Source organism: Terrapene carolina, unplaced genomic scaffold (assembly GCF_002925995.2).
Source record: "Terrapene carolina triunguis isolate 2854851 unplaced genomic scaffold, T_m_triunguis-2.0 Scaffold66, whole genome shotgun sequence".
Lineage (NCBI taxonomy): Eukaryota > Metazoa > Chordata > Testudines > Emydidae > Terrapene > Terrapene triunguis.
The window spans coordinates 36,008,259-36,032,279 of record NW_020664417.1 but is presented as its reverse complement, the minus strand read 5'-3'; the positions used below and the strand labels follow the sequence as shown (position 1 = coordinate 36,032,279).

At 41.7% G+C, this 24,021-nt stretch overlaps 1 protein-coding gene across 2 annotated transcripts in view; it reads right to left on the bottom strand.

The window, feature by feature from the left end:
- Window positions 1-24,021, bottom strand: part of GALNT7 (polypeptide N-acetylgalactosaminyltransferase 7) — a 116,128-nt gene that overhangs the window by 11,066 nt on the left and 81,041 nt on the right. The window contains exons 4-9 of one of the 2 annotated variants that reach the window (XM_024194791.3): window positions 17,852-17,982; window positions 17,479-17,558; window positions 15,047-15,229; window positions 11,542-11,659; window positions 8,843-8,965; window positions 41-259 (exon numbers count right to left, since the gene is read on the bottom strand). In XM_024194791.3, the coding sequence (XP_024050559.2) occupies window positions 41-259; window positions 8,843-8,965; window positions 11,542-11,659; window positions 15,047-15,229; window positions 17,479-17,558; window positions 17,852-17,982 (854 nt within the window). Of the gene's footprint in view, window positions 1-40; window positions 260-8,842; window positions 8,966-11,541; window positions 11,660-14,704; window positions 14,888-15,046; window positions 15,230-17,478; window positions 17,559-17,851; window positions 17,983-24,021 lie in introns of both variants that reach the window. The other variant, XM_024194783.3, reaches the window with a different exon arrangement.

The window sequence follows — 24,021 nt, the reverse complement described above, 5'->3', positions numbered from 1 at the left end:
TATTGCATGTGCTGATTTTAGATGCATTTACTGTACATACCTCTCCCCAGTCCACATTTTTAGATGGTAAGGGATAGTGTGAGGTTATATCATAGGCTATTTCTTCCATAAACCATTTAAAACTTTTGCAGTTGTGATCTTCACGGAACTTTTTCAGCTCAGATATATCCCCATATGGTAGTGCTTTTGTCTCTGGACGACTGGCATAGAAGTAATCTTTGTACTCATCCCACCAAACTTCCACCACTCTGACATAGTTCTGTAGGGAGGGGAAAAAAAACATCACTACTGCAAAATAAAACCAATATGTTGTATGTATGAGGAATTTAATCCCACAGATTTAAGAATTCTTAGAAACATGTTAATACGTGTTATACAGCACTCAACTTGCCACCTTTACAGAAGATACAGCACAAAAGTAGCCTTTTTATATATTTTGGAGGTAAGACTAGCATAATTAAGTGAGCTTAGTGAAGATTGTAATTATAACTAAATCTAGGGAATTCTCTTTTTTGAAGAAAAAGATGCCTTAGTTATGAGTAGAATGAAAACAGTGCTGTTCATTTGACTGCAATACTCTAGAAAATGTGATGTGTCATCTGGAGTTTATTTTCACCTTCTACACTTCCTAGCATTAAAATAGAGTGACACCTATTAACCCCCAACTGGATTCCACAAGTGTAACTGATTTAGATCTTAGGGCTTTGTCTACACCACAGATGCCACTGCAGCACAGCTATGTCACTGCACTGCTGTAGTGCAGACACTTGCTACAGCAACACAAGGGTTTTTTCTGTCAGTGTAGTTAATCCCCCCCTCTTGGTAGCAGATAGGGTGACAGAAGAATTCTTTCATTGAATTAGTGGTGTCTATACTGGAACATAGGTAGGCTTAATGACATCTCTCAGGGGCATAAATTTTTCAACCTGAGTTTTAAGTGTGGATCAGGCCTTAAACAGTTCAACTGATACAAAAGAGAGATTCTATCTCCTCTCCCACACCTGCATTGGCTCAGCAGTACTAACAGGAATTATGATTATAAACATACATATATGAAAATAAAAAGTGTAAAATGATCTTTAACTTCACACAATCTTATCACACACGGTCTTATTCCCCCCTTCTCCCGTCTTCATCTTCCTTGTAGTAAGCTGTCTAGCTCACATTTTTATCTAAATTTTTATATGGACCTCATCACTGTAGTATTTGAATGCATCTGCCACAGATGGTTCTTTTTCTTTCTTTCAGCATGGTACAGACAATGTTAACAGTATGCAATTAAAACATTCTTGTCATTGAAGTAAGCAGATATGACTGAATACACATATTCAGGGAGTAGACCTGTTTAATAAGAAGGTATCAGTTTTACGTTGTCACTTTCAGAACAGAACTGCACTTTAAACTAGAACAGAATATTATTATAGCACAGGAGTGCATCACACTGTATTTACAAGGACAGTAGTGATGTATATTTTATTCAGTAGGGAGAAAATGATTCCTGATGAGGAATTTTCATATAAACAACAAGTGCTTCAATCAGATTTATCAGACTAAGGCAGTTGGAATAAAGGACTTACTGACTATTCTTAAAGAAAAATGAGGTTTCTTTAAATAAGGAGAGTACGGTAACTTGATTTCTTCAAGATACTTTGTCCCTGTGGGTGCTCCACCATGTGCCAGTGCCTCTTGACCAGAGAATGCAAAGTGGTGTCTGCGGGCTCACGCCTGCTCATAGCAGTGCCTGTGGCTTCCAAACAAGGGCATACAAGGAGGCATGAACCTACTGTCATTCAGTTCCTTCTTGACTGCGAAGCAGAGCCTCCAGAGCTGAGAGAAAGGAGGACAGGAGGTGGAGCACCCATAGGAACAAAATATCTCTAAGGATTCCAATTACTGTAAAGTAAGTAACGTCTCCCTCCTTTAAGTATATATGTTCCACTTTAGGAGACTCCCAAGCAATAACTCAGCCAGGAAGTTAGTGCTGAAGAGGCAAGTCCAAAATGTTTCAGAGGACTGTGTCACCAAAGGCAGTATAATCCCTGGAAGCAGGTAAAACAGTGTAATACTTGGCTAAGGTATGAATGGAAGGCCAAATTGCTGTACTACAAATTCCTGTTATAGGAACATCCTTCAGCAGAGTACAGATGTGGACTGAGCTCCAGTGGAACATGCTGTCACTCTATGAAGGAACTAGCTGCATCCTAGCAGATTCTTAGCAGGTTAAGATGCAACCCAAAACCCACTTTGACAGTCGGAGTGGAAACAGGTTGACCCTTCATCCCCTCTGCAAATGATATACATAGCTTAGGATGATCTTAATCCTGTCAAGGTAGAAGGCGAGGGTCCTTCTGACATTTAGTCTACGTTAGCTGGTCTGTTCCTCTGGAGGTATGAGGTTTTTGGGTAGAACACAGGCAGGTGTATCTCTTGCTTAATGTGGTATTCCGAAGAGACCTTCAGGAGGAAGCGAGGAGGGGGATGTAGTGTTACCTTATCTTTATAAAAGGTGGTAAATAGTGGGTCAGCCATAAGAGCACTGAGCTCTCCCATTCACTGCCTGAAGTGATGGCTATGAGGAATGAAGTCTTGGAGATATGGAGAGGGAACAGGCCACCATTGGTTCAAAATGGAGGTTTCCTCAGTGCACTGAGAACCAATCTGAAGTCCTACTGGGGAGCTGGGTTCCGTAGGGGGGAAACAAATTGCATATGCCCTTGAGGGATCTAGCCGTAGTAGGGTGGGCAAAGACTGAGAAGCCTTCAACAGATGAGTGGATGGCTGTTACAGCAGCCAAATGTACCTCAATTAAGCTCAATGATAGACTGTGCATCTTTAAATCCAACAGGTAGTCCAGGATTTTGGAAAGCAGAACCTCTGAGGCTCGGGAAGAACCAAGGGGAACACCAGAAGTGTAAGCATTTCCACTTCTGAAAAAGTTTTGAGAGTACTAGATTTCCTGCTTGATAGGAGAACTGACTGGATCTCATCTGAACAGGTTAGCTCCAAGCTCAAGAACCATCCAGGAACCATGCTCTCGGGTTCAAGGAGGAGGGGTTGGGATGGATCAGGGTCCCTGAGTTCTGCGTCAGGAGATCCTTCTTGATTGGAAGACAGAGAGGTGTTGTCACAGAGATGAAGGAGGTTCGAGTACCACACTTGTCTTGGTGCTGTGCTGAGGAGAACCTTACTCTTTCCTGACATGGTTTGAGTAAGGGCTTGAAGATTAGAGGTAGAGGCAGGTAAGCATACACCAGGGGATGGGGCCACAGCGTTATGAGGGCATCTCCCAATGAGTCGCAGCTGTATTCTCCCTTGGAGCAGAAAAGGTGGCTTTTTGTGTTGTTTGGGGCGGCAAAGAAGTCTGCTTCTGGGAAGCCCTGAATCTGTCACATGCTGTGGAAGACGGAATCGTTGAACTCCCATTTGTGGTCCTGAAGGAAATGTCTGCTCAGGGAGTCTGCAACTGTATTCTGGAGGTCTAGAAGATAGACAGCAGAGATCTCTATCTGATGGGAAATGTACTGGTTCTACAGCCTTAATGAATCTAAGCAAAAGGACTAGGATCTTGCTCTGCCCCATCAGTTGATAATATAGTGCTGCTCTTTTGTCCAGCATTACACTGATGGAATGACCCTATATGGGGTGAAAGAAGTATTGGCGAGTGTAACTAACTGCTGTCAGCTCCAGAATGTTAATGTGGAGCATAACCTCTTATGCAGACCACTTGCCCTGGACTGTGGCCCCTTGGAAGTGAGCTTCCCATCTCAGAAGTATCTGTTGTGAGGATCTTTGAGAGTGAGGGATGTGAGAATAGGGTTCCCATGCAGACCTTCAGTGGGTCCTTCCACCACTTGAGTCCAGAACTGTGATGCGCTTGGAAAGACTGTCTGTGTGGGGTGTACCCTGACCTTAACCATGTCTGAAGGCACCTGAGGTGCAGTCTCGCATGAGGCACGATGGACATAGAGGCTGACATGTGGCCAATGAGTTATAGCAAGTTCTTGCAGTTGTTTGTGAGTTGTGTTGTATTATTGAGATTAGAATGGACAAAGGGGAGAATCTCTCTTTGAGAAGATAGGCTGTGACGGTTAGGGAGTCTAGTGGTTCAAATCAAGTCAATTCTTTAAATTGGGGTCAGTGTGGACTTCTATTGATGTGAAGGTCCAGAGAGTGAAACAGGGCTAGAGCCCTGGAGATTGCAAACTGGATCTCTAGAAATGATCAACCCCTGAGGAGCCAAACATCCAAGTAAGGGAATACTGCTATGCTCCACTGATGCAGATGGGCTTCCACTGCTGAGAGAAACTGTGTAAAGACCCTTGGGGCTGTGGACAGCTGAAGGGAATGACCATATTGGTAGTGTTCTGAGCCTAATTTGAAGCGTAGGAAATGTTTTTGGGATAGGTGGGTAACTACATGAAAGTAGGCTTCCTGGAGGTCAAGGACAACAAACCAGTCTTCTGGATATAGGGATAGGATTACAGTGGCTAGCATCACAATCCTGAAGTGTTGGGAAAGGATACAGGTGTTCAGGTTTCTTAAGTCAAGGATTCTGCCCCTTTTGGGAACTAAGAAATAGTTGGAATAGAGCATCTTCTGATGAACTCTGGGGGAACTGACTCAATTACCTGCAGGAGTAAGGAAGACTGGATGTCTTGTTTCAAGAGATCTTTCTAAGAGGGGTCCCTGAAGAGGGATGGGGAAGACAGGTGGCGGGGGATAGCGTGGAAATGCATGGAGTATCTGTGATACTGGTAAACCAGGTGCCAGCACTTGCCAAGTCTGTAGACTTCAGCTGAACACTGACAATTTCATAGCTGGAAACTAGACCAGCTCAAGTATATTTTAATATTGTTCAAGATGTTAAGATTTGTAACAATGTGTTTAGACTCTATAAAATGCTTGTTAGTTGCTGCATGCATTAATCTTACTTGTAATGTCTGTATTCCATGCTACAAGGTAAAATATATAAATTTGTTTTATAATTGTAAAAATGCCTGCTCTGAACTTGTGAACTCAGATGGGAAGAGTGGCTCTCCCCACTCATCCAGGAGGGCTATCAAAATTAAGTGGGCCATTATAGGACAAAAGCTTTATTGGTTGCCCCATCCATCCATGGAGAAGTATGTGCAAAAGGCTTTGTCCTATCAGTTAGCATGCAGGTAAAGGGAAATAAAGATAGCTGATGAAGATTTCTCATCTCTTTGCTGTTTGGACTCTTACAAGGGCTGAAGCTAAGAAACAAAAAGCATAAATCGTCAGGATCAACCTGGGTTAGCCCTGAAAAGACATTCAGTGCCGACAGATTACTACATCTGTCACCTTTTGAGTCACAGACAAACTCATCTGTGCATATATGTTGCCTGTTTGAACCTGTAAATAACTCATTTCTTTTTCCTAGTTAACAAACCCTTAATTAGTTTACCATAGGATTGGCTACCAGTGTTGTCAAAAAAAAGAACTAGATAAATTCATGGAGGATAGGTCCATCAATGTCTATTAGCTAGGATGGACTGGGATGGTGTCCCTAGTGTCTGTTTGCCAGAAGCTGGAAATGGGCAACAGGATGGATCACTTGATGATTACCTGTTCTGTTCATTCCCTCTGGGGCACCTGGCATTGGCCGCTGTCGGAAGACAGGATACTGGGCTAAATGGACCTTTGGTCTGACCCAGTATGGCCATTTTTATGCTCTTATGTCTTTGGGGTGAGATCTAAGGTACAAATTGATCTGGGGTCTTGGGACTGGGAGTAATACCAAAAATCACAAAATATTCAGGTAAGTGACCATTTATCATTAAGTCCAGCTTTCCTGGGTGGCAAGATTAGGGTGACCAGATGTCCCGATTTTATGGTCTTTTTCTTATATGGTCTCCTATTACCCCCCACCCACTGTCCTGATTTTTCACACTTGCTGTCTGGTCACCCTAGGTAAGATAGTCCCCTTCGGCTCTCCAGTCTACCTGTGCCTCTATGGTAAAACTGTGATCCAGGAGTTCACATTTGTTACTGGCTTGCTGAAATCTAATTATAGAACATATCCCCCAGTTTGGGGTGTCTGTTCTGCTTTTGACAATCTGCCCTGAGACAGAAATTCATGGTCATAAATCATTCCAGACAGTGTGACACTATTCCATGTTGATCACCTCCAAAATCCATCTGTCTAAGATAATTTGTGCCCAGGCCAGGAGGAAGTGGAAGGTAGATTGGTTGAGGCCTTTGACCGAGATGTCAAAACTGTTTCTTAAAAGGGAGGTGCAGATGATATTGCTGTAGAAGGGGATAGGGTCCTCTGTTCTGAGGTCTAGATCTCCTCCTCTGAAAGCCTGGGAAAAACCTGTTGCAGGTGTACTGGAATGGCCTATATTGCTATGACAATTGAGATCTACTAAACCATCTTTTTGTTGCATGAACATAAATTCCCAGTGACCACAAAGTAGTTGTTGAGTCCCTCAGTGTAGAGGGAAGAGTCCATGTCAGCTGAAGAGCTTGTCCTTTCAAAGGGAAGGTCTTCAACTGTATTCTGTACCTCTCTTGGGAGACTGGAAGGCTGGAACCAAGATGCTTTCTGTGTAACCACAATCACAGTGAGGGATCTAGAAGCCATGTCCGTGGCATCTAGGGCAGCTTGGAGGAAGGTTTTGGCTATCAACTGACCCTCTGAAATGAGGGCCTGAATTTTTTCTCTCTGGTCCTGTGGCAGATGTTCAATAAAATGAGTGAACTTGGAATTTGTGTTGAAGTTGTATTTCTCCAACAGGGTTTGGTAGTTTGCTTTGCAAAACTGAAGAGCTGCCAAGGAGTAGCTTTTCCTACCCAGGAGGTCTAAAAGTTTGGACTCCTTATCATAAGGAGAAAATCTCTCTATTCCTTGTGTTAATTGTGTCCTCCACCAGAGAACTGGGAATATGGTGGGAAAAGAAATGCTCCATCTCCTTGACTGGAATATAATACTTTTTATTTGCCCATTTAAAGGTGGACTGGATAGTGATAGGGTGTTGGCCAGACTGCATGAGCAGGCAATAACAGCCTCATTTTTTGATGATTTTTTTTGTGGGGTAATATTTGACATGTACACCAAGGAGAGCTGAGACTCTTGGATCTCTTCTTATGGGATCTGGAGAGTTTCCACCAGGTGTTTCATATGAGGTCTTCAAAGGCCCGAAAATCATCGGCATAAGGTGGTGGTGGTGGCGGCATTTCCACTTCATCTGGGGATGAATAGGACTTAGCTGATGGGGGTGAGTTTCCCTCCATATGGAAGTCCTACAGTTCCTGGGTATCTCCTGTTGCCAAGGGGGCATAAAGTACCAGAGGATGACCATGCAGTACTGAAGGTTGGTCAGTCAGTGCCTGTGAATGATGCGGTACTGCGGTCTCTTTCTGGTTGGAACCCTATAAAATTGTTCACAGAGATAACCCAATGGATTCCAGTAAGCCCACTGAGAGGGGGGGGGACAGGAGAAGAGTCCCCACAGATACTCATAATTCCTGACTCTTGGACATATGGTGGGGTCTCCAGAATACTGGCTCAGTGGCCTGTAGTGTTAAGTTACCAAAAAAGAGCCCTGTACCGAGACCTCAGAGTCTGAAGAATCATCCCCAAGGTTGAAGGGAGGAGTCTCAATCATTGGTGGTGTACTGAAAGCTGGAGGTCCAACTAGGGTTCAAGCCACCTGAGCAGTACTGGGGATGGAGCCCTGATAGAGGATCACAGTAGGGAAGACTCCAATACCTCTGGAATAAACAGGTCCTCCAGGGAAAGAAATCTGCAGGGCTATTGTATCCAGAAAACAGTGTCCAGTGCAGGGGCCTGGCGTTGCTGAGATGTTGAGCACAGCACTGATGAGGCTTGTAGAGGAGCTTCTCCAACCTCAGAGCCCTGCTGTAAGGGAGGTGATGGTATCAGAGTATGCGTAGCCCTGTGCATATCTCAGTGCCTGGAAGGATCAGTCGGTACTGAGGTAGACTGCTACCTGTGCTGTCTGTTAGAAGCCCCATCCACATGCTGCTTCTTGTGGGGTACTGGTGGCTTGGTACCAGGTTCTGATAGAACCTCAGAGAGGGATTTATGGGGTGACCTACCCCTCGTTAGTCTCTCTGGAAAGAGAAAGAGGCTTCTTAGAAATCCTAAACTCTGAAGGTGATGCCGCCACTGAGGCAGCCTGGGATGTTAAGACCGACGTATGGGGGTGGAGAGAGCGGACACCACTGAGTTAGTGAACACTCCATTAGCAGGAGCTTCAGTCTAGACACCCATCTTTCCAAGACCTGCCTTTAAATCCTGTACAAACCTTACACTTAAATGGGACGTGGACGTCTCCAAGGCAGTCGACACAGCTCAAATGTTCATCACTACTGGGAAAAGACCTGTGGCAGGTATGGCAGGGCTTAAACCTCACAGTATAACACAGTGGGGTGTTGGGGAGATAAGCCCCCTTCTAAACAACTGTATAAAACTAAAGAAATAAAATAATTAAGAAAACAAAGGAAAAAAATTAAGAATAAAAATAGCATACAAAAAAGGCAGGAAGCTGAGAATCAATGGACACTCATCGCTCTGTCTCAAGCCGCAGGCAGTTGAAAGGAACCGAGTGACAGCAGGTCCATGCCTCCTTATATGCTCTTGTTTGAAGGCACAAGATTCTGCTCTGTGCAGGCAAGTGCCTGCGGATACTGTTTTGCATTCTCTGGTTTAAAGTGCGTGGGCGCATGCGCATCCTACGGTGGAGCACTCCCTAGAGACATATACTCCAAGACTTGTAATAAAGAAGAAATGTAGGAGGTGTACAAGCATTGTTATTTAAGTTAAACTACTCTGTCGTTGTAAGTAAAGCCTCACCTTCAGAGTAGGAGAGGACCCAACGTACACTGGGGGTGGATTTCCTTGCCAACCCTGGAGACGGTAGATGTGTCCAACACGAGAACATGGAACAAACAAGAGCTTCCCTCCACATTGCCAGATCTAGAAGTTCAAGAAAAGAGTGGTGGAAAAGTTGATAATACACATGTAAACTAAACTTTTAAAAAAACAAAACAAACAAACAATTACGAACTAATTTACAATAGATTAAAAAAATTAATTACATTAATTGGATAACATGCTGAGCTCATAAAATAAATTTATGCTTAAGCCTGAAGTAAAATTAACAATGAGAGCTTGAAATAAAAGTCCTGGGCTGTATCCAATACATTCTTCAATTCTACAATGGACATGTTTACAAACAGCATTCTATAAATCATGTTTTTGGGATCCTATTCCATGACTATTTGCAAAGACAGGAATAAATGGGTATACAGAAGCTGGAGCTGGGCAGGATTTATTTTATTAAACATCAGCTCATATTTCATCATCATAGGCAGTGTTCTTGCATTTATACTCACCCCACATATTTTTCCTAATGAAAGTTATGGGGACACAGAACCCTTGGGTAACTCACTAGACTACTCTGTTCTGGATAGATCTGTTCATCCCAAAGTACAGTAGCAGTCACTGAGGGACAAACTTAAGACAATTGGACCCAAACTAGGAGATAATCCTAATCACATATTCATAGACTCATAGGACTGGAAGGGACTTCAAGAGGTCATCTAGTCCAGTCCTCTGCACTCATTATCTAGACCAGGGGGTGGGCAACATTTTTGGCCTGAGGGCCGCATCTGGGTATGGAAATTGTATGGCAGGCATGAATGCCTGGTGGGGGAGGGAGACTCTATGGGGTGTAGCATGGGGGGGGCTCTATAAGAGATGGTAGCGAGATGGGGGGTGTGGCGCGAGGGTGCGGGGGGAATCTACAGGGGCAGTACCGGGGACTCCTAGGGGCCCTGCCAGCAGTGACTCCAAGAGGGCCGTAACTGGCACCGTCATGGGCGGAGGCACCCTAGCTGGGACGGGTGCGGCCCCTGGGTGGTTTCAAGGCTCTCGAGTGTAGGGCCGTAGGAGACTGGAAGGAGATTGGGCGCGCTGCCGCATGGGGCGGGGGGGGAGGGAGGGGGGAGAAAGATGGTGCTCATCAAGGGAATTGTGAGTCGGGGGCTGGGGAGCCCCCGACCCCCCTCCCCGGCTGGAGTGGCAGAGTGGGCCAAGCCCCGAACCCCACTCCCTGGCTGGAGTGGCGGAGCAGGGCAAGCCCCCGACCCCACACTCCGGCAGGAGCTTGAAGGCCGGATAAAAACATCTGATGGTCCAGAAGCGGCCCGCGGACCATAGTTTGCCCACCCCTGATCTAGACCATTCCTGACAGTGTCTTTTAATGGGGTTTGTTGACATCCTGAAGAGATCAAGCCTCCAGTTAACGGAAATCCATTTACCCATCAACATTACTGTTGTAACACTAAAACCAAAAAAGAGGTGAAGAACACCAAAATGAAAAAGTAACACTGAAACAATAACACACACCACTTTAGGGTCATCCATTAAATTTAAGAAAAAAGAAAGACAGTTTAAATGTAGTCTAAATAATGCTGCTTTTAAATGTTTATAATTAAAGATGGGCCTGAACTATCACACATGATCTGAACCCATTAAAACACTGGGGATGTTCCAAATCACATCTAATTCCAGATTAGGACTGCATGACTTGAGACCATCTATTCATAACAGATAGTATTATTCATAATATTTTACTTTCTTCACTATGTGGATCTTATTATCCTATTGGTTTTCTTTCCGCAATTTTGTTTAAATGTTTACTAAAGGAGTTTTCTTCACAAATTTTGATATTACATAATACTTTTATATTTGTAAGCTCGAACACAACATCAGTTAAAGTGGCTTTCAGTTCTTCTGAAGAGTTGTGTTCCAGTTTTGTTTTTGTCCAGAAGTTAAACTAGTTTAAATGTTCATTACAGGACTATGTAATAACCTCCATCATCATTTCAAAAATCACTACACAGACCATTGGTCACTTTCTAGACCCAAACTAGTCCTTGCTCAAGCAAGACCCAGGACTGGAAAAAGAAAGGTGTTGCAAATGAGGACTGAGGCTCATTAGGAGAGATCCGATCGCAACATCAATCTGATTACAAATGTGCTCAGTTACTTTAATAAAATTCAGCCCAAAATTTAAGGGTCATTGTCAAGGATGTCTGATCAGAAATTCTGTCTAAAACATTTGTTCCTGTTTTTGGGGACACAGCTCTCTGTTCTGCTTGTATCTGTGTTCTTTAGAGTCTAAAGGGGCATAAGAAACTAATTCTTATGATCTTAAATGTCTTGCTGGATGGAAGAGCATGCATGTGTCTAGCAATCAAAACAAAATTCTGTGCCCTGTTGGTGATGAGTCACCTCACTGGGATTTTTCCATTTTTATAGTCCTTGTTTTGGGAAGCCTATTTTATTTTATTTTTTTAAAAGAATTGTCCATAATTCGGAAGAACCATAGGGTCATTTTTCACCCAGAAGGGTGATGGGGAAGGGGGGAAAATATCGGCAGGTTAGTTTTCTTGACAGCATTCTTTAAAGTCATGTCCATCTATGTTAGTATATCTAGAACTAAGTTCATTTTTCATTTTAAAAAGGCAGATCAATTTTGCTGTTACCTTGTAAGAAATTTCAAAGTTTTCACCACCCCAGATTTGAAGACCTGGGTCATAGAGACCCAGTTCAAAGAAGAAATCACGTTCAATGGCAAATAATCCACCGGCCATTGCAGGGGACCTAAGAGAAAGAACAAACAAAGTAATTCCTTTCACCAACAGAACATGACAGTCCTCTGGAAAAAAAAAAGTTACTCTTAATATAAGAAGCAATTTCCTGTTAATGCATGTAAAAGATTAGACTGATGGCAATACATTTAGAAATTACTTGGCTTTATTACTGGTTCATTATAAGACTTCAATGATTCTCTGAATTTGATACTTGTGTTAGTTTTAAAGAAGTCACTTATTACAGTTCTGAATTACATAGAGCATTGGCCCACACATTTCAGCCAATCTGCATCTGAAGTTACATGCCACTTATTGCCATGACAAGAACCATTGTGGCAACAAACAGAAAAGGTCTATTCATTTCGTGATGCATATGAGAGCATGTAAAGTGGACTAGACTCTATAGTACACAAATTGTGTTCTGAGAAGCTGCCACCTTGAAATCTCATTGTGCAAGATTTTTGTTATACAGGTTTAATCCATACTTTAAAAAAAATTATTAATGTGAAACCAGTGGGAGGGCCAGGCATGGAGGATAAATAATTTAGAATTATTCTCAATGAAATTTTTAAGAGGGGCAGTGTACAGGCTTCAAATCTAGGTTTTGTTTAAGAAAAGAGTTTTGTAAAACCTTCTACATATGCCAAAATTTTGATAACATTAAAAACTATTAAATGAAAAGATGTTCTAGTTTTGATTTAAGCATTTTACTGCAATGGTTACAAACAAAATTCTTTAGCAATGTGCTAGGCACATGAAAGTGAAACTAGCTAGTCAATTTCATTGGACTTGTACTGTATCGTCCACCTCGGGATCAAAAAGCACTATAGAAAAATTAACGAATTAAGCCTCACCCAACCCCTGTGAGGTAGGCAATTATTAAAAACAAACAAACCCCAACCCCACCAGATCAGGAAACAGGGCTACAGAGTCTCCTGGTCACCAAGATGATTTGTGGCAGAGACAGGAATAGAACCAAAGTCTCCAGCCCATCCTTGCTGAGCTAAGTAAAATCCAAACAAGTAAACTAGTAACATAAAATGTGAATAGATTTTAAAAATCTGCTTTGTTTCATGGTGGTGGCATTAGTAACATTAAGGACTCCTTTAATATACTGAATTTTGAACTTGATGGTATCCCTTTTAAATATTAATGGCTATATATTCCTGTCCTGCACAGAAATGAATGGAAGGGAACCATTTAAACTAAGTTGTAGAGTTAGCACATATTCTCTGAGCAACCCAGAAGAATGGCAGGTGTGCAGAGAGGAAGGCCAACAAAAGCAACAAAGACTGTGGATCTATCACTGTGAAAATCTCTGATCAGATGTATGGTGGGCTCTTTCTGCATGTTCCCCTTGACTACGCTACTTACTGTAGTTGTTTTCGACATTCCCTTATTCCACATAGTTGTATCATATGGATCCTTTTCAGAGTCCAAAGAGCTGCATAATGCAGGGATGTGGAACATCATATGGAAAAAGGAAATATGCAGAAAGAACAAGCACCCCAAAACTAAAGGAGAGCACAAGCCTGAAATGTTGAATTTTGAATCTTGGCCTCTGACAAGAACACTGTAAAATCCACACAAGCTCAGCAGTTTATTTTACAAGGTCTGAGGTGGTGAGCACTAAGATTTCTGAGGATCTTTCCACATTACAGAATGTTTAAGAACCAGTTTATTCTGCCTAAACTACTATTTTCAGCAAAATGATTAGCTAAATTTTAATTGTTTTCATATTACTGCCGTAAAACGTGTGTATAGCTTGGGCATAATGGGATATGGTTCTTTTTCAGAAAGAGAGCTAAACGGTCAATAATTCAACTATTATAGCTGTCACCTAAACCATTTTTTTAAAATTCTGATTCTCAGAACCGTTCTGAAAACAGTTTATAAAGTTGTGGACAAAGAATGTGATAGCAACCTTTGAAACAGCTTAACACTAAGTAGTTTAGTGCTGATAAAGTTCCAATGTGGACAGCCTTCTTCTCTATGACAGGATATTGTCTATATTACATAAAGTACTGAATAGACCAAAGCTTCATAATTTCCTTGAACATGTTTTGCCATTTTTGCAAAGAAGAATCACAGGGTGAGGGCTGAGTGAAGCATAACATCAGTTCCTGCAATTTGTTTAAACCACAAATAAAAAGTGCTATGAAACACTATTTTCTAAATACGTGAAAGTGCTTTCAAATAAAAGTCATTGGTTACAAGATTACAGTAGTATAAGGGAAAATACAGAGCAGAACCACAGCCTCCCAAGTCTCAAAAAAAGTCCAGTAACACTAATGTTTAAGCAAAAATTTGCATGTATTTTTGATAGAAAAGAAAACGTTCCACGCACAAAGCAAAAGCAATAGGATGGAATACATGAAATTCATTAAAGCCCTCCCCCAAGACAGACTGGAATTCTTTTTAGTTAAGTACATTACAGAGAGCAAACTTAGAGCTAGTGGGTTATCTTCCTAAGATTTCAAAGTTCTGCACTTGTATTGGTCAGATGGGACCTTCCATAAAGCAAGTGGGAATGATCTGACACAAAAAAGAGGGCTATATTGCTCCGGATGCACTTGCATTGACCTATTAACAAGGAGTTGTACACATGCATCCATGAGAGAAAACAGCCTAAACATTTTATGTATTATGAATTTTTTTTGAACATTTGTAGCATGCTTATTATGGAACAAACAATTAAGTAAGCAATTTTTATTGTTCCCAAAACCATACCTGAAAAGAGCCCCCATTAAAAGTTCCATGAATTTTGCTTGGAAACCAAATGATAAGAACATCTGTTTTTCCAAATGAAAATTATTATTCTGAAATACATCCTATATTTTGCTTGAAGTGTTAAGTACATAACAACAGAAAAAGAGAGGCACAAGAAGTTAGTGAAGCTACATTAGCAGCGTTTGACCAAAATAATTAGTAATAGTAAGATACTTTCTTTTTGGACAAAGCATCTTCAGTTGTTAGAGTATTAAAAATATGTGCAAGTATTTAGTAGATCAGTATCTCCTTAAGAAGAGAAATGGGTAAGTGATTTAGTGATTACCGATACGGCTCAGTTTGTGTCTTTCTCATTTCCTTCTCTCGCTTGGTCAAAGGCACCCTCTTCCATAGCATACTCCAATCCCATGCTCCTCTAGCAAACCCATCTTCGTCACCACCCCCTTGGGGTATAATAGTGTAAGTGTTGCCATCTACGACATCTATGAGCGGCACAGTGCATGTGGTTCTGCAGGGTTGTGGATGGCGGCAGTGAGGATGAGGTTAGGTACAAGGACCCACATGTCACATTTACACGAATCGTAGTTCATGGGAAAAGAGGGGGAAAAATGAGATGATTTAGATATGCATTCAAAACAATTCACAGAATAAAAACAGCACTCTTTACCGATAAGGCTCAGTTTTATGCTTTCTTTTGGTCTTTTCCTTGTGGCTTAATGGAATTCGTTTCCACAGCAAACTCCAGTCCCAGGCCCCTCTGGCAAAACCATCTTCATCCCCACCTTGCTGCGGCTCAATGGAATAATCATTCCCATCTATGTAATCTATTAGAGGCACAGTACATGTAGTTCTGAAACATTTTGGAAGGGGAAGAAGAGAGTAAAATATAATTTAAGAAAGATATGCTGTCTAATCTAATACATCTACCATTAACTTTTATTTTTTATTGAAATGTAACTTAAATGAAAGGTCAAATGTAAATATGTATCATCTCAAAAATGTAAAACTCCATTCTAATGGAAGAAAAAAATAATATACTTTAACAGTCCACATGTCAATGCCAGAGCATCAAATTATACAATCCAATGGTCAGAAGTCAAAGCTAGCCAAATTCAGACAGGAAATAAGGCATTAATTACTCTCACGGTTAAAAATTTACCACAGGAACAATTTACCAAGGGTCATGGTGGATTCTCCATCGCTGGCGATTTTTAAATAAATTATTGTTTTTTCTAAAATGTATGGTCTAGGAATTATTTTGGGGGAGTTTTCTGGCCTGTGCTATACAGGAGGTCAGACTAGATGATCACAATGGTCTCTTCTGGGCTTGGAATCTATGAAATGCATACTGAAAGCAGACAAGTTATGGCAGAAATGTTGACATACCAATCCTAACATTGGCCTTCTGATAAAATATTGCCAGGGGCAATGAGGGAGGAAAAATGGGAGACCTGAGAGGGTTAAAGGAAAGGGGAAGTACAGATCTCACGATTTTATAATCTTTCCATAATTGCTGCTATTTATGTGGGATCTCAATGGTCAAAAAACAAAAAAGTTTTATCTCTTCCTGTTGCAAATGGAGCCTTTCACTATTCAAGTCTGTACAGTATACTGTTGTCCTATAAAGCCATTCTTTTGGGGAAAAACCAAACCAAACTTCGCTGCTTTAGGATCAGGCATTTCTCAGCAGTGGTTTTAAAAACAATGGCCAAACATTCCATCAGAAGATTCTACATTTGGTTTTTACAAATACACTGTTTGCTGTGATCAATCAGACACAATATGCAATTAAGATAAACATTCTCTTGTTTTTCTCCCAGTGTTTTCATAATAGGCTCTGCTGATGCATTGACTGAATTGAAAACTTAAGTTTTTCCTAAACACTTCCATCTTAGAGGCAAATGCTATATACAATGAGAAAAACAAACAAGGGGAAATGACAGCATAATGCGTTACCTCCAACCAGGAGACCAGAAAAGTAGCTCTTTCATCTAACTCTTTGAAAATTTCCATTTCAGGGCTTTGTACAATCGAGTAGCAGCTATCAGCACCCCTCAATACTGTGGCCTTCAGCACCAATCTCTCTCCCTAGGTTTTGTCTTTGAAATTGTTTCTTCAATGTTCTCCACAACCTGCCTCCCCCAGGTAAAGGGACATTAGACTGAACAGGAGCAAGAGAAGTGCCCCATCCCAACCAACTGAAGCACCTGGAGACCTGTCCTATCACCAGTGCAGTGGCCGTGCAGGACTTGTTTCCTGGCACTTTTTAAGCCTCTGACATACTTGTAATTAAGACTCTTGTGGTACAATAGGCTGAGGGATTCAACAGCTTTAAAATAAAGATATGCCACACTCCCATACCCCTCTTTCAACTACTGAATAAGCCAACTAAAGCTAAAACAACAGCACAGAGCAACTGCAGCAGCCAGGTGGTTCAAAGGATTGGAGGCAGGTGGGGTCCATGCCCTCTTTATAGGCTCAAATGAAGTTTTGTGCACATAGGGCTTGCGGTTCCAACATTAACTACTAGCACAGTGTCTGGGCATGCAGACAAGACACACACATCCCAAAGGCGAGGATTGTTTGAAACAATTCTCTAACTTTAGACTTAAGAGAAAAAAATATATTTTTGTAATAACTACCATAATTATTGCAACCTTAAGATCACAGGGGCTTTAGTAGTCTGAAAATTCCCACTAAATCAAAATTGAGCTCCTTCTCTCTCTCCAATTCCTACCTCCATTTTAAATATAATGTTTTTGATTAGCTTTAATAATAAATCTTGTTTAAGAGGGCTGCTCATTCATCTATAGTAAGACATTTCCACAACAGGGGGCCTGTAACATAAAGTCATTGCAACAGACTGGATTCTCCTTAAATGTAATCCACATTTGAGTACCTTCATTAAAATAAAGTAATTAGAGATTTATTTGCATGACTGTCACTTGTTACATGACCATATCTTCCACTCTGGGAGATGATGCAATAGTTGTAATGTGAACAACACACTGAATATGGTTTAAAACATGAAGATTATTACTGTGACTATTTTTCTTCTTAGGAGGCTTTCTGAGTTATAGAAAAACAGGATAGCGTTACCTGTCCTTAGATATAGGAGCTACAAGTGGTGCATACCAGTTAACTGCCACCTCACAATGGGCATCAAGGTAAATCAAAACCTTTAAAAACAAAACAAAAACAAAAAAAAAGGCAGGGAGATATATCATTTGAGATTTCTGTATACAAATCACACATTGATTGAATTATCATATATCTTAAATTTTGACACAAATTTATACAAGTTTTTTTATTACACTATGGTGTAAGGCCTCACTATAGTGAGGTTTTAAGAATTTAAACCATTCTTATTTCAACAATGTTCATAATAAAATAACCATTTTAAGATTTGTTAAAAATATCTATGTTAATGTAAAGAAAATACAAATGATTTTATTTATCAAACATTTTCTACCTGTCCAAGTTTAGCCTTCTGAGCTCCAATGCTTCTAGCTTGAATTAAACCTTCTCTCCTCTCATTTCGAAATACCTTTACAAGGCCATTCCACTGCTTAATGTACTCGTCTAGTCTTTCTTTTAAGTGCGCTATCAAATAATAATAAAAAAAGATTTTTTTCCATGTTATAACAATTAGCGTTACATTTTTAATGCAAACTAAATACAACTGACCAGATTTACTAAAGAAACCTAGATGTTCAGAACTAAAAAGGTCTCAAATACAACGCTGCCTGATCTATTATTGATAAAGTGCTCATAAGTGTGATGAAAGCTTGATTTAAAGTTCTCTGATTTCATAGCAGGAGTTCTAGCTTTAGTACAGAAAAAGTTAATAGCTGCACTATACTAAGGGATTGCAAAAGTAGATTCTGAACCACTTTTCAGCAAAGACCATAGTCAATGACTCTTCACTAACACTCCTCATGATTTTGACTTGATATCAAATTATTTTGGGCAATTTGCATGATGTCTTTGTTAAGTTATCTATTTTTGTCACCTAAAACTGCTGGGAACTTGAGGCAAAGTTCTGCCAGACCTGGATCCCTCTATCCCTTTCAACCCCTGCATCTCCGGGGTCAGCCAATGTTTCCCATCCATCTCCTCAATGAGTATGTCCTTGTAGTGGCAGCTGTATTCACTAGAAGGAGAGACAAGGTAGGTGAGGTAATTTCTTTTATTGGATCAACTACTATTGGTGGAAGGCACAAGCTCTTGAGCTCTTCTTCAGGTCTGGGGAAGAAAGCAGAGCTAAATACAAGTTGGGACAGATTGTTAAGTAGAAGGGGTAACATGTTGGAGGCACTCACTTGAAATGAAATGGTGTTAGATTGTTGTGCATAAAGGGTTTGAAATGGGCAATTAAGGGTAGCAGATAGTGTGTGTATTACAAATTGTTGTGATGAGCCATAAAACCAGCATCCCTGTAAAGTCCATGAATTCTGGTGACTAGCACAGTTATGAATTTAAGTTCTCTGGCTCGCCTTTTGAAGGTGTTGACAGGTTTCCCTTGAGGACAAGTACTGAAATATCAAAAATGGAATGATCACTTTGTGAAAAGTGTTCGTCCACGGGTGATATGGTAATTTTGTCTTTTATCATTTTTCTGTGAGTGTTTATTAGAGAGCATAGTGATTGTCTGATTTCACCCACATAGTTGTTATTGGGACATTTGGTGCACTGGATGAAGTACAGCACATGTTGTGATAAGCATGTATAGGACTCATGAAGTTTGAAAGATGTGTTGTGGGGCAAGGTATTATCATTGTAGCAGTGGAGATAGGGCTGGTCTGTGGGGAGCTTGCTTCTGATAATGAGCTTGGTGAGGTTGGGAGTTGTTTGAAGGCCAGAAGAAGAGGTTTGGGAAAGATTTCTTTCAGGATGTGGTTCCAATCAAATATGGGCTGTAATTGTTTGATGATACCCTGTATGGATGGCAGATGACAACTAGGAGAGTGCAATCAGTAGGGAGGCCACTCATCTGGTATTAAACCGGACAGTCCTCTTTTTGAGAGGTTTGTCCCCGATCTGGACCTGGGACAAAACCAGACATGTCTGGTTTGGTCCAATATCGGATGGGGGATACCACTCCACCCCTCCAGCACTTAAAAATAGCGTCCCCTATGCAGCGTGACCTCACATGCGCCATGCCGAGAGTGACAGGGCAGGGTGATTTTAAAAATGGCTCCCGCTGTGCAGGGTGACCTCACATGAACTGTGTGTATGAGGTCATGCCAGTGAGGGTGGACCCAGGCTGTTCCTGGAAGTACTGGAATTTACAGTATTCTGGGAACATGTGAGTAGCCACCTAAGTGGTCAGTGGGTTTCTTTTTCCAGTATTGAAGCAGGTTCTCCCAGGGCATTTGGATGGCTCTTTTCAAGAAGCGATTCCAGGGAAATCTGCACAACACTTTGAAAAAGCAAGCTTGGGAACTTAAATTCATAATTCTGCTAGACACAAAAAGCCATGGGATTACAGGGACATTGTTGTAATGAGCCATACAACCAATCTGCAATATACCACACTGCCTGCTATCCTTAATAGCCCACTTCAAATCCTCTATGCATAACAATGTAACCTCCAATTGCCCATTTCAAGTGACTGCCTCCAACATGTTACCTCTTTTACTCAACGATCTGTCCCAACAGCTCTGTGAAGCTCAAAAGATTGTACCTTCCACTGACGGAAGTTGATCCAATAAAAGAAATTACCTCATCTACATTGTCTCTCCCATATTCTGGGACCAACAGAGCTACAGCAACACCTCAATAAACAGAGCAGCTGAAGGACGAGGACTGAGGGGCGTGGACTGTGGACCATCATCTGATGATCATATCACAAAGCAATACACAAATTATAAAGATGGAGAATCACTGATATTAGGCAGAAAAACTCTGAGGCAGAGAGAAAGTTTCAGGGAGGATGGTAGGAGACAGGCTGGGCAGCAGGGACAGGAGGGGCCATACTTAAAGGGCTCGGTTACATATTTGGCAAAAATAAATAAATCAATAGATTCAGGTACAAATATATTCTGATGTGGAAATCACATCCCTACAACACAGTTCTGGAAAAAGTGTTTCATTCTTGCAGAACAACTTTGCACAAACGATTCAACTCAGAAAAGTCTGAACATGCACCAGAACAGGTATGTCTTGTCTCCATGAAGTTGCATTGATTTACATAAAGCTGTTAATTTAAGAAGATTTCCTTAAGCCAGTGCAAACCCTAGTGTGGACTCTTATTTTGATTTAAGACTGACATATTTCAATTTACCTTACGTCAATTAAGAACAAGTTTAACCTACACCAAAATAAACCACTCAAACCAAAATAAGGGTCCACACATTAGTTTTCACCAGTTTATTTAAACCAGTACAAGTTTATATATAGAAAAGACCTTAAATTTTAGTCTCATAAATTATTATATTTTACCTCACCTTTGACAAAACTACTAAGAAGATTCCAACTTCAAAATGTAAGTAATGAGGTTGTGTATTAATAATTGAAATAAAATGGATTTTTAAAAACCAAAAGATATCCAAATTTATTTCAGGAATCGTGCACAAAACCAGGAATTTTTGTTGAACCTGCTTTCTTCCAAAGCCACCTGAATACTATTTAACCCTCCATTAAAAAAACAAAACAAAACAAAAACTTTAAAAATATGATTGTCAAAATCAGTAGGGATAAAATCTGATCTACCCTCTTCTCCCTCCCTTTACATATGTTTGCAAACCTGCTGCAATTCTTTGAGGGTTACAAACATTTCAGTTATACCTAAAGACTAAGTTAGAAAAAGGACAATTATTTATATATAAACATATATGATGTATGTCTTATGCATTATACAGAGAATACATGATAGATGCAGGATAGACATTTTACAAAATGAATTTAGTGTGGATTCATAACTACAAGAAAGTTATGAAGTCATCCCACACAAATGTCAATAAAAGCTTTATACCACACCATTACTTATATGCCTCATACATTACAAGAAGACTTAGCTCTCTGTAAAACATTCCTGATTATTAAAAATTGAATATATTTCTAACACTTTCTGCCTACAAAAGGCAGGTGCTTTAGTTATTATAAATTCACCTATGCAGGACTCAGGCAGGAGTGGGCAAACTTTTTGGCCCAAGGGCCACATCTGGGTGGGGAAATTGCATGCAGGGCCATGAATGTAGGGCTGGGGCAGGGGGTTGGGGTGCGGGAGAGAGTGCGGGATGTGTGGAAGGGTGCGGTCTGCAGGAAGGGGCTCAGGGCAAGGGGTCGGGGCAAAGGAGGGGTGTGGGCTGGGGTGCGGCAGGGAGTTCGGGGCAGGGGTGCAGGAGGGGTGCGGAGTGCAGCAGGGGCTCAGGGCAGGGGGTTGGGGTGTAGGGTGCGGGAAGGGTTCGGGCTCCGGCCCGGCGCCGCTTACCTGGAGTGGCTCCAGGGTGGCAGCGACGCGCACCTGGGCCAGGGCAGGCTCCTTGCCTGCCTGCCTGCCCTGGCGCCGCTCCCGGAAGCGGCCGGCAACATGTCCCTGCGGCCCCTGAGGAACTGGGAACCGCGGCCAATGGGAGCTTTGGGGGAGGTACCCACAAGCGAGGGCAGCGTGCAGAGCCCCCTCCCCCCTCCTCCCACCCCCCAACGGGCTGGATCCGGCCCACGGGCTGTAGTTTGCCCACCCCTGGCTCAGAGGGAACTATAAAAATCTCTAAAACTGATTATGGAATGTTTTCCCATGGTAAGTATTTCAGAACTTTGAAGTCCATTATCTAAGGCCCTTCCAGGTCTAGGAAGTGAGTGCCTGTTCCCACTGGGAAGCTGTGGATTTCCTCCTTCCCAATATTATACAGTTCCAAGGTCTAGCCTTGCAGGGATGCAAGACAACAGAATATAAAGCCCTGATATTTTGCGTAGACTTTCGGTCCTTCATCAGTTAAGACTGAGCCGATCACAACACGTATTCCAATCTTCTCTCGCTCTGGCCATCCTTTGCCATGTTTGTCCATATCTCCTTGTTAAGAAATCATCCCACTTCTTTGGAGGCTGACAGCATGGCTGTTTCAGTTCTTGCAGATATCACTCAGATATAGCTGCAGTCCATCTGTTGTCACTGAGTCACCTGATATTTTATGTTTAGAAAATCTGCCACTGGCCTAGTGCTGAATTTTGTCCACCCAACTGATATATTTTGTTTCTTTAAAAAATATATATAAAGGTGGTTTGAAAGGAAAGATTTGTTTGTTTTTAAATTAAGGGTTTATTCCTGTTATTTTAAAAAACCCTTAGAAATATCAAGAATGGCTAGTCTGGTTTCTCCCGATTTTGCTGAAGAACCTCCTACATGTTTCTAAATAGTGATCGCTGTCAATTAATGTGATTAAATATTCCTGTGCCTCTCAACTGTTCAGATTTTATTTCTTTAGTTCCCAAGTTATCATAGGTCTTACCTACACCAGCCATTGTTGTGAACACTCTCATGGTGATGCTACCAGTGATGTAGGTCTACTGGGGCCATCAATAGGAGCACAAGCATAGACAAAGCATCAACATTAAGTGATGTTTGTACCACTGTTTCAACTATATATGCTCTGAGCAGGGTTAGACAATACACTGATAAAAACAGTGGATCCCGGCATATGCTAGCTCTCCCTCTGCTGCTACCTCCTGTGGAGCTGCACCAGTGGCAGTAAAACAAGATTTAAAAAAATAAAATAAAATAAAACGGTCAGTGTAGAAAAAGCCTATGATAACTTGAGAACTAGTGTAAAGCTGAGATCAGGAGCCCTTAGCTGATGTAAATCAGCATAACTCCTTTGGATTCAAATGGAGTTGTGCCAATTTATACCAGCTGAGGATCTGGTCCCTTTTCTTTACGAAGGACATTAAGGCCTCGGTTCAGCAAGGTATTTAAGCATTAGCCTAACTTTAAGCACAAGTGGTCCCACTAACTTCAGTGGAACGTCATAGCATTTTGCTGAGTCGAGGTCTAAATGCAAAACACAATGTTAATGCAACATTAAAGTGTACAGTTAAAACAGAAGGATTCAGGAAATATAAAAAGTAAGGTACCTGCAGCAATATAAAGATCAGCTGTACCCTCCCTATGTCTGATATTTGGCAAAATAAGAAAAATATATTAAAGCTATACCTATAAGAAACAAAGGAAAGGAAATATTCTATATATGTGCACAATGTGGCCAAGTTGACATTGATATACACCTCTACCCCGATCTAATGTGGTCCTCGGGAGACAAAAAATCTCACCGTGTTATAGGTGAGACCACATTATATCGAACTTGCTTTGGCTCTCCCTGTTCCTTGTTCCCTGACCACCCCCTCCAGAGACCCCCGTCCCTAATCACCCCCAGGACCCCACCCCCTACCCAACCCCCCTGCTCCCTGTCCCCTATCCACACCCCCCACCCCCTAACAGGCACTCACTGGCAGTGGAGCAGCCCGGCCCCAGCCCGCTCCACTCCGCCACCTCCGAGCCACGGCACTCCGCTTCCCGCTGTCGGTGAGTGTGGGGAGGTTGGGGAAAGGACACCCCCCGCACTCACCTGCGGCGGGAAGCAGAGCAATGCGGCTCCAGCCTGCTCCACTTTCCTTGCCCCGGCCCCAGCCGTGTCGCTGGGG